The sequence below is a fragment of the Prunus mume genome, linkage group LG3, assembly GCF_029339155.1.
Source record: "Prunus mume cultivar Tortuosa linkage group LG3, ASM2933915v1, whole genome shotgun sequence".
Classification (NCBI taxonomy): Eukaryota; Viridiplantae; Streptophyta; class Magnoliopsida; order Rosales; family Rosaceae; genus Prunus; species Prunus mume.
The window spans coordinates 13557012-13567741 of NC_142700.1; the positions used below are offsets into that span (position 1 = coordinate 13557012).

Sequence of the window (10730 nt, forward strand, 5' to 3'; positions counted from 1 at the left end):
GAATTCTTTTTCTACTGTTATATAACTTATTATCTCTTTGGTTCGCTGTTGTTTGTGCTAATTCTCTCAGTGTAAAGGATCCACAAAGGGCTGTGAAGGGTTTGTAGTGGTTTAAGAGCATATACCCTCATCCAAAACTAAAGTCTTGTATTTGATCCTCCCACCCCTTATTTTGTATCATATATTGAGCATTTGTGAAAGGAGCTTGTTAGGTCAAGGAACATTCACTATAGTTCCCATTTAACATTATAGATTACTGCTTTACCCAATGGCAACCAGCAAAGGCACACTGAAGTTGCTTGCAAATTTGTAATCTATATCGAAATTATTTACACAATCTAAACGTTGAGCCAACTAAATATCGAGTAATGACCATGCTAGCAAGGATACTATCCAAGTGAGGAAGATAATTTTATTTTGATTTCTCTAACAAATCAACATCAGCCATCGTTCCTCTGCCAAGAGAAATCTGATTATACAGGATCATCTGACCTACTTTATCATGCACATAATATGATGGAACTGAGATGAACGTCTCTACAAGGAAACAAAATAATATATAAAAAGACAGATGAATGAGCAAGATCTGCCTGCTATTTCATTTGAACATTGTTCAAGCAGTCAGCTCAAAACAAGTTGTCATGGGTGGCTGCTGCTTCAGAAAGACTAATCCCAAGTGCGTGTAGAAATTAGAAAAACTAATCTCAGTGGTGTCCACTGCTACATGAATTTCTGCATGCGATTGCAGTCGTTTTGAGTCAATCCTACAGGATAGCAATAAGCAGCTGGTGATTTTCCTCTTGAGAAAAACGCAAGTGCCCTGTTTCTTTTTTTTTTTTTTTTTGGTGTGGGTGCCAGAGCCCTGTTTCATGTTGAATGACCTAAATAATATCAGCAAATGGTTGGAATTGTTAATGCGAGCTTCCATGATGTAAAATGAGCAGACACCACCAGCTTCTCATCGAAGAGCCCCGCTAATTGACAATACTGTCCAACTTGTTCATCAAATTGCACTTCCATCGATGGTTTACAGTGGCAGAAAGATTTCTTAGCTGCCAGCAAGGTTTTGTTTCTTTGTGCCATGGACACAAGCCCAATTTTCCATCTCTGTAGTTGATATGCCTTCCAAGAACTGTGAATATCGCTCTATGATAAATGGAAGCTACAGAAACATGGACATAACAAAATCAGCTCCGGGGACCTATGCCTAATCCAATATACAAAATTATTTAGAATAGTGTGAAATTCATGGTGGATTCTGTCATCTCGTATGGGGGATTGTAACATATATACAAATGGCAAGAAAACCACCATTGGCTCTGCCAAGCTAAAGATGTATAATTCAAATAGATATGCACAATTTGAAGACATACTTCAACCTTGGCATTGGCAGCTTTCCCTCTTTTATCTCATTTTGTTTTCCCTGGATACAAGCTTACAAGGATAAATTTGGAATTTTTTCTTAAAACCTACCCAGCAAAATGTAATCTATATTCCATTCCCCATCCCCCTTCTACCTCATTTTCTTTTGCAGGATAGAAGCTCAGGGAGATGAAATTGAAATTTTTGTCCTTAAAACTTTCCAAAAAAAAAAGCATCTATAATCTATCACTTATGCTGGAATAATACCTGCTCAGAGAGAATGCCAGAAAGACCAATGACTGCCCCAGGCTTTGCATAAGAGACAATATGATCTGCCAAATATAATAGGGGATTTAAGAGTATATTTGCAATGACCACGTCATACTTGTCTGTTTCTGAGATGGCTTCCACTCCAGATGAGCTCTGATCTTCCACAACTCCACATGGATCTATCAAGGGAGAGCGATTTTGGCTAGCTACCAGGTGAAATTGCATCTTTTCAGGTCCTATGTTATTCAGAGCAGCATTCTGGCGTGCAGAGGTAATTGCTTGAGGATCTATATCAATTCCAACTGATGAGGCAGCACCAAACTGTGATTTCCGGTCAAAATGTGAACTTAACATCAAACTATGATTTGAGCATTAGTTGGCATAACCAACATCATTTGAAAAGAATTATGATAAGGGGGCACACAGCTAATGACAACATTGGATTCATGCAAAGGTCATGTGGATGGGGTTACTCAGCAACATGCAATAGAAGAAAACAAGCATGCAAGTTGTATAAGTTTATATTCGTATACCCAGTCATGATAAATAAGGATACTAATTGCAGCCAAACTATAATCATTTACTTGATGTGTTTCAGAATAGAAGACTTCTGTATTCTTAAGAGAAACATTCACGCATGTGCTAGGAAGTCTCAGAAAACTATTAAGAATCCAGTATAAAGAATCCCTACTGAAGGCAGAGATTAATCCCAATTTTCTTATGATAAAAGAATTTACCAGCGGAACCAACTGTTAATTTCTAAGAACGGGCTTCTCACTATCTTGATTTGACATTTGAAGTTTCTATATTCAAATTGAATCACACATCAAAGAGCTTTGCCTTTGAGAAAGAAACATTTTGGAGAAAAAATAAACCCTCTAAACTAATCACTAGATCCTTCCAAGTATAGATGGCCCTGTCTAAGGGTTTATACAGGAAAAGGATGGATTATTTGACACTGCAATCCTAATATAGATTTACCTGAGAATGGAAAAAGAAAGGATGCCAGTGCACTTGATTAGTTAAATACCTTAACTGCAGCAATTGCAAGAATTCCAGAACCTGTGCCATAGTCCAAGAATAGTTCTCTTCCCTTTATCAATCCATGAAGCAGCAATAGACATAACTTAGTAGTCGGATGCTCCCCAGTTCCAAATGCCAATCCAGGATTTAGAATTATATTTGTTGCTTCGGCATCCTGTAGGAATTAAGCAACGATAACTATATCTATTCTATAGGTCAACATTAATTGTAACAAGCATTCTTTGTGATTCAGATATAGAACTGTATCCTGTAGCTGGGCACACGAAGGAACTATTTCAGCATAAAGATACAAAGTGAAAAATGTAAACAACGAATTTCTGAGTATTAGGATGTAGAACTTTTAAGAAGCATGTGATTAGGTGCCAAACACTTTTAAAATATCAAAAAGGCACAGAGGGCCAATCACTTTTAAAATATCAAAAAGGCACAGAGGGAATTAAGATTCAACAAATGAGGGAGTTGCCTGTATATCATGAGCAACCATAGCAAAACAAAAACCTTCAGAAAAATAATTTGAAACTAGAAAAAGAATCCGATACTATCATACAGGGGGAATTCTCCACTCGGGCACAATCCAAAGTCCTTCAGTAACTTCAACAGGATGGAATGATTCCTGGAAAAAATGGAAAAGGAAATCAAAACATAATGCCTAGAAAATATGACCAAGAGTAAATCAGTACCACTGAGTTAAGTACTACATGCTTAACTATCTGTATATCATTACTTCTTTTGGCCAATTATTAATATGCTGTTTAAATCAGTAATAGATCTAAAATCCAGTTCTTATTAGTGAAATTGATATATCATTCAACAAGCTTTAGCAATAGATAATGCACCAAAGAGGCTAAAGACAAAACACAACATTTTATGATAAGACATAAGTGACAAGCAAATTAACCTGAGTTTTCTTTATCCAGTCGAACGGCTCACCCATCCTAACTTCATAACTAGGTATCTCTTTTAAGCTTATGGAATCAGCAGCTAGTGAAATGCATGTATTTACATCTTCGCCCACAGGAAATATGGAATCGATGCAAATCTGTGTCTAAGAAAAAGGCACATTCTCATCATTGTTCATTTACAAAATCTTCTAACACAAGACAAGTAGCAAGACGGAAAAGCTTTCAAAATATAAAGAAATAAAACAGCATTCCAAATGAAACGTAAATCAACAGGGAGTGCACCTCGTCGTCATAGTTATCTTCTTCTTCGATACTAGTAGAACTTGCACCAAAGCATAAAAGAGCCTCTGAAAGCATATCCTGGCCAACAACAAGAACCAAGTGGGTCAGGCACTGCATTGTCTTTAACTCAACAAAGCCTTAATAGTTAATAGACTTAACAAGTTCCTAGTACAAACTCCATGTGTCTAGTTCTTGGTATATTATAACAGTTCCACTCTAAATAGTGTTATTCTACTACCAATACCTCATCTTTTCTATTGATTGGCATGTAAACTGTAACTTGAATGATTTCAACGAACAAAGAACATTCATTTTTTTCTTCCCAATGTAACCAGAATGACAAATAAGTTATTTCTGCCTTAAGTAACACATTCAGATGATATTAGAAGGGAAAAAAAGTTACAAGTTAAAAATCAAAACTTTATCAGTTCCCATTCAATATGTACAATAATTTCCACACAGAATCAGTTTACACTTCTTTTGCTTTCTTTTCCCTTTAAATCCCAGTGACCAAACATATTAATTGACATGAAGATGAACCCAGTTGTAATAACTGAACCAAATGTAATAAAACAGAAAAGAAAAGAAGAAGCTCACAGCAACATGTTTTTGGCAGCGAATTTGGACAGAAAGGAAAGGCGAAGCAAATGGCTCGGCCGAGGGAGTGGGAGTCTCCGGAGAAGAAGTGGAAAACTTTGCAGCGAGGGAATTGGGTTGCGAGAACTCTCTGAGTTTGCGGTTTGTGAAGAAGCGAGAGGGCGATGGGTGAGTTGAAGGGCGAGAGAAGGTGGTGAAGCAACGAGAGCTGAGACTATAAGCAAGCTGTTTGAGCAAACCGCCTGACATTTTTCAAGTAGTGAGAGGGAAGGGGCTTGTTTTTTAGGTGAACAGTGAACACTGCTCGGCTCCACCGTCATAAACTAGTTTTAAGTTTATCCATTTTTGTATTTCGACACCAAAAAAAAAAAAAAGCATTTTTGTATAGTTTGTGCATCTCATTATGAAAAGTTACATTTCGTGTGTTTCAGACATAAATTTTCATCTTATACACTAGAAGGCATGGTTACTTATTTGAAAGGAGGAAGTAAGCAATTGGAGAAGTGTAGAATAAGGGAGAGAAAAATGAGTATGGGATCAACTACACTACCTCTGATGAATTTAATTCTTAAATTTTAATACGGACATAAATTTTGATTTCTTATGTGTTAGTACACGCATCGAAAGTTAAGAACTAAATCATTCTAATGACTGTTTGCCCGTTTTGCGTTTACATGGTAAGTTAAGAACAATGCACCCCAAAATCAGCAATTAAAAACCCTAGTTGTGAGACCCTGAAAAATTCCAGAATATTTTTATGCGCACAGTAAAAATTGCACGGTCCATTTTAAGGTAAGTAGCATATTTTTTTCCAAGTAAATATTTCCATTATGTTTGAGAATAACTTAATTCCGAAAATATGAAGTTAGAATTTTGGTGTTTGACTTCATAGAAAAATAGTAGATGTCGATACGAGCTTGTGGTATTTTTTGAAAAATACATCCGAAAAATACCACAAGCTCGTATCGACATCTACTATTTTTCTATGAAGTCAAAACACCAAAATTCTAACCTCATATCTTCGGAATTAAGTTATTCTCAAACATAATGGCAATATTTACTAGAGAAAAAAAAAGTTACTTACCTCAAAATGGATTGTGCAATTTTTTGTGTGTGTGTAAAAAATATTTTGGAATTTTTCAAGGTCTCAAATCCTAAACCCCTCTTCTCCAAAAAAACACTCCTAACACTGTTTTCGCTTTGAGGGGGGAGGAACCCAATGTTCTTCCTTCCCTATCTCATTCTCTCTTCCTCCCTTCTCCTCTCTTCCCCCATTTTCTGTGACCGAAGGTTTCCTCTTTTTGTCTTCACTTTGTTATGATTTTCCTCCACCCATCACATGTGGCTGCTTGACGTAGGATCTCCACATGCATTTCGACGTCAGATCTCTACCACTATCCTTTTTGCAGTTTCTTTATATTTGAAATAAGTTGCAAAGACTCTTTGGGTTTTCTATGTAGTTTTCTTTTTGTCTTCACTTTGTTATCTCATTTTGTGAGAGTTCTCCACATCTCTTTTGTGAGAGTTTTGTTTGTATTGTTATGGTTAGGTTTTTTCAAGCCTTATTTATTTATTTTTATTGTTATAAGTTTGCAATCTTAGTTTGGATGCCTATGCCAAAGTTTCTTTGATCTTGCATGATCGTCAGTGGAGGCAACCATATTGGCTTCATTTTGATGTTAGATCGATCCGTTATTGTAATGACCCTTCGTGGCTAGTGATTTTTTTGACTGAAATTATGAATGCAATCTCATAATTTATATATATATATAAATTCACCTAATTTTAATACAAATTCTATGTAAGTATGATCCAAATTATTTCTTTCAAATATTGTACGCACATATCAATCAAATTGAAAACATGATGAATTTAGTGAAAACATTGGTTATAACCAAATATTTTAAAAGGTTTTTTAGGTTTTAGACATAAAAAAATTTCACTTTTGGAAAAAGCTTTTTCAAAAAATCCATAATTGAGGACAAAATAAATTACTAAAATTTTCAAAATGTCAAAACTAAATCCATAATTGAGGACAAAATATTACTACACAATAAATTAGTAAGTTTTTTGGGGGTTACATTATATGTGTTTTTTTCTTCTGTGATGCGATACAAACTTGCATCACATTATGTGTTACATTCACACTCTCTTCGTATGCGCCTCTTGCACACTGCACCAAAATAAATGAGTAAATATAATTCTTGAGAAAAGAAAAAAACAGAAGGAAAAAAAAAAAAAAAAAGCAAAGAAGACAAATTTATGTTTTCAAGGAAACAACAAGAAACATCCCAAAATCCAAAGCCAAACCAAAAGAAAGTGAGAAAGAAAAAGTTGCAGGACAATGGTATTCACCTCCAACCCATTATCTCTCAGCGTCCCAGACCCTTTCTTCGAGTCATGGCTCCGCGAAAATGGCTACCCAGAAATCATTGACCAGCATACCTCTACTGCCATCACCACCTCTACAACCACAACCACAGACGCAAGCTCAATCACAAACGGCTTCTTCATCTCACTCTTCTCTCGCATATTCACCCTCCTCTCTCTCTTCACCATCAACCCCTTCTCCAAGCTCACCAATGAAGACCTTGCTGCCCAAACGCCTCCTTGGACCACTATCTTTATTGGGTCTTCTGACTCCTACTCCTTCCCCTTGTCTGTTTCTCAGGCTCGCATGAGGGTCCAAGAGAATGTCAAGCGCTATGCCAGAAATTATGCTACTTTGTTTGTGCTCTTCTTTGCTTGCTCTTTGTATGTTCTCTTTCTCTTTCTCTTTTCTCAATGGTTTGTGGTTCTTGGGTCAGTTTTGAGAATTGTTTCTGTTTATATTAAGGGATGTTAGGGGATTTCTAAGTGATCAAAAAGAGCAAGTCTTGGGGGTAATTGGGCTCCAGATGCCATGGGATTGATGTTTTTGTTTTTGTTTTCGAGAACTGGGTTCTTTTTATATTACTGTTGTTGTGTTGTGTGGAAATTTAGGAATTCAGCTCTCAAATGATATGGCTTTCTTTATCTTTATCTTTGGCTCATGAGTGTTGGGTGAGTTTTCAGAATTGGATTTTGGTTTGTTGTTGGATAAAAGAAAAGGATAGAATAGAAAAACAACGAAAGAGGGTGAAAAATAAAACAAGCATTTTTGTGGAAACGAAGGTAAATGTTCTCGGGTTTGCTTTTTTCTTTCTGTCCTGGTTTGATATCAATACCTTGTTCTTAATTTGAAGGATTCTAGTTGGAAGTTTGGAAAGTGCCTCTCCATTTTAGTTGTTGCAAGAACTTCAGCAACTGTAAGGAAGTTGAAAATTTGGACACCTTTTGTCTTATATTGCACTTTGCCTTTCATAGTGATAAATATTGTGATTTTAAATCAGCTGGCTGGTAAGCTTATTTGTCTGGTAGACCTATAGTGGACTATAATCTAACACTCAAATTTCCAAATTGTGATATCTTTTCCTTGGCCTAAATAACTTGAGTATGTATTTTCGGTCTTGCCAATGTTGAAAGGTTGGGGCTGCGATTTATAAAAATTCAAGAAATCATATGCCACATGGAATGGTTTGAGGGGTTTAGGTTGTAAGGAGGTCTTGCTGATGAATGCATTTACTCCTATCTGAATGCACTTCTCTGTAGTGAAGCAGAGACGAAAAATAAAGCCACAACTGCGCCTCCTTTCAACAATTTACCTTTATGTGAGAGGGCAGCATAGGCTAAATTGTGTCCTCTATGGTGTCTGGTCTTTTTCAGTGTCCTGTAAAATAAAAGAAACTATTTGGTCGCCCTTCCCTGTGTCGGTACTCTTTAGCTTTTCCTCTTTTGGGGTGTGTGGTTTGGGTTTGATAGTTTATAAGGTTTTTATTTCCTGATCTTATTTGATATTGGTTTTATGTTTTTTTAAATATATTATTACAGATATCAGATGCCCCTGGCTCTTGTTGGATTGATATCTTGTTTGGTACTATGGGATGCTTTTAAGTTCTGTAGTGAAAGGTGGGGATTGGATCGATACCCAATAATTCGGGAGTGCTTAATTCGTGTTGCTCAATGTGGTGAGTAATCAACTCTGTGTTTGGGCAGTAGCAGTATTCTCTTGTACATTTTCTGTATACTTAGTATTCTCTTGTACATTAGATATCCATCTGATTCATCCTCCACCTTTATTTTGTTTGAACTACAGAAATATTTTCGGTAATTTTCTGATAGAAGTAATGGTTGAGCTTGTTTCATGTGGAGCTCAGTTTTTCTAGATAATTTATTTTTTACAAATTTATAAATAAACCCAATCCTAGACATGTATTTATAAAAAAACTCAAGTACTATTTAAACATAGAAACACACCCAAAATCAACCTCAAAGTCAACTTTCTGGATGTGTTTATAAATGGGTTTTGAGTGTGTGTAATGATGGGTTTTGGGTGTGTTTATATGTTTAAATAGTGCTTGGGTTTTTTTATAATTTCAGCTCCCATTTTGGGTGTTTTAGTGAAACTCCCTTTATTTTTTATCCTTATAAATGGTATTTGGATCTTATCATGCGGTATTTTGCACAGAGTAACAACATAGACAATGCAAAATGGCGAAATCTCCATCCATCTTTTGTGCTGTATGTTATTTGTTGAACTTAAGCTGATGTACTTGTGAGCAACTACAATATATATCTTGGTGTTCTTTAATTTGGGGAACTCTTAAATGGAATAGGAATCACATATCATTAGTTTGGTATGAAAACTGAAAGAGGTTAATACTCTGGTTTGGATGATTAATCTGCTTGGACTTCTAATGATCTATGAAGTGTAAGCTGTAAGCTGTAAGCTGGAGCTCCTGAGTGGAGATAAGCCGAACATTTTTTAGTTTTTGCTGTTCATTCTGATGCAATGTAGTCACTGGATTTTCTTTTGTAACATTGATTGGACTTCATCTTTGCAGTAGCTGCTGTTATCCTGATATGCTCGAATGTTCAAATGGCTCTCTTCTATGCTCTTGGTGTCAGTTATGCAGGTGAGTTTTGGATATACTTCGCATATCCTCTCATATTGAGAAGGCTTATGCACATTTCCCAAGTTCTTTAGGATTTCTCTCCCCCGCCCCCAACCCCCGGAAAAGAAAAATTATTATTCCAATAATGAAAACTTACTAAATAAGTTTTGTGTCGTGTATCAAAATCACAAAGATCCTTACATTGTATGATTTAACCCATACTCTTGAGAAGTTCTGTAGTTATCTGAACTTCATGAGAAAAGTGAGTTTAGATAAAATGCTTAAACTTCTCAAAATAAATTGATTCCTTTTTTCTTTGAGCAAAATTTGTCTATTTATACTTTTGGCTGTCAAGAAATACATTCTATTTGTATTTCTTGACATCCCTTTTCCTGTGTATGGGATCTTCTAAGGATTTGAACCTATTGTAGGCATGATTCTGCATGCTGGATTTCGGAAGCTGGCTCGTGCAAAGCAAACTCCTCATGGTAGATCGAAATAGCAGGTGTTTAGCAATATAAGTGAAAGTTTTGCTTAACTTTAGCTTTAGGAATTTTTGCTGCAAGAGAGCAATGGGATTTTATTTATGCAACAGTTAACACCCCAAGGTAGTCAAATACTCATGAGCTATATCAACTTTGATCCCATCACGTCTCCAACTCCTGTCCTGAACAACCATGATGCAGGGAAAACAGAAAAAAAGGCATATAATTCCCTCATCTGTGATTTCATGGCTGACCTCCCCATCGTGTCAAAGCAGATGCCTGTTGTTTTGCCTACACACTAAACGCTCCAGGAAATGATGCAGTGATAGTTGTATGCGTATATGATAGTGTTTTCAGTACATAATGTAACTACTTTATTTTAATGATATGATGAGTTTATTGTTTTAGAAGTGCTGAATTTTTTTATTTTGCAAATTCAAGTTTTCTTTAATTTTTTTTTCAATTTTGACAATAAATCTGAATTTGAAGATATTTTTCTGATTTATTTATTTTTTAATTTTCCAGAAGATATTGGGAACATGTCTCGTTTCGTTTGTGCCGGTTCCGTCTCAACCCCAGATCTTAATTAAATGTAATCTTATTTAATTAAAAATATAAAGAATAAATTGAAGGATAATGCTTTTATATTGTAAGGTCATTGGCGTTCAGAGGGGCAGTCATAAAATGTGAAAGCCATTTTGTTTTTATGTTATTTGAAATTAAATTAAATTATTGTTTGTTTGATTAAATAATTACATACATTGATTGAAAAATTAACTTCATATGAACCCATCTGGTTTAGCACAGTTCCAGTA

The 10730-nt window shown here is 35.6% G+C and overlaps 2 protein-coding genes across 5 annotated transcripts; one reads left to right on the top strand and one right to left on the bottom strand.

The window, feature by feature from the left end:
- Positions 1 to 400: 400 nt before the first annotated feature.
- Positions 401 to 4772, bottom strand: LOC103326061 (ribosomal protein L11 methyltransferase-like protein). Of its 3 annotated transcripts, none has more exons than XM_008228267.2 (7): positions 4458 to 4772; positions 3861 to 3938; positions 3575 to 3715; positions 3224 to 3289; positions 2663 to 2830; positions 1630 to 1953; positions 401 to 1162 (listed from the first exon to the last, which is right to left on the bottom strand). In XM_008228267.2, exons 1-7 carry the CDS (start codon positions 4704 to 4706, stop codon positions 1049 to 1051), a joined length of 1140 nt encoding a protein of 379 aa, XP_008226489.2. In that variant the 5' UTR covers positions 4707 to 4772; the 3' UTR covers positions 401 to 1048. The 3 variants fall into 3 exon arrangements, with proteins under 3 accessions (XP_008226489.2, XP_088904388.1, XP_088904389.1); XM_089048262.1 differs by having other exon boundaries at positions 3575 to 3721; positions 4458 to 4765; XM_089048263.1 differs by lacking the exon at positions 3575 to 3715 and having other exon boundaries at positions 4458 to 4765.
- Positions 4773 to 6706: 1934 nt separating this feature from the next.
- PRA1.H (prenylated RAB acceptor 1.H) lies at positions 6707 to 10325 on the top strand. 2 transcript variants are annotated; one of them, XM_008228266.2, is made up of 5 exons: positions 6707 to 7211; positions 8367 to 8503; positions 9380 to 9451; positions 9862 to 9935; positions 10026 to 10165. In XM_008228266.2, exons 1-4 carry the CDS (start codon positions 6802 to 6804, stop codon positions 9930 to 9932), a joined length of 690 nt encoding a protein of 229 aa, XP_008226488.2. In that variant the 5' UTR covers positions 6707 to 6801; the 3' UTR covers positions 9933 to 9935; positions 10026 to 10165. The 2 variants fall into 2 exon arrangements, with proteins under 2 accessions (XP_008226488.2, XP_008226487.2); XM_008228265.2 differs by having other exon boundaries at positions 9862 to 10325.
- The last annotated feature ends 405 nt before the right edge of the window (positions 10326 to 10730 follow it).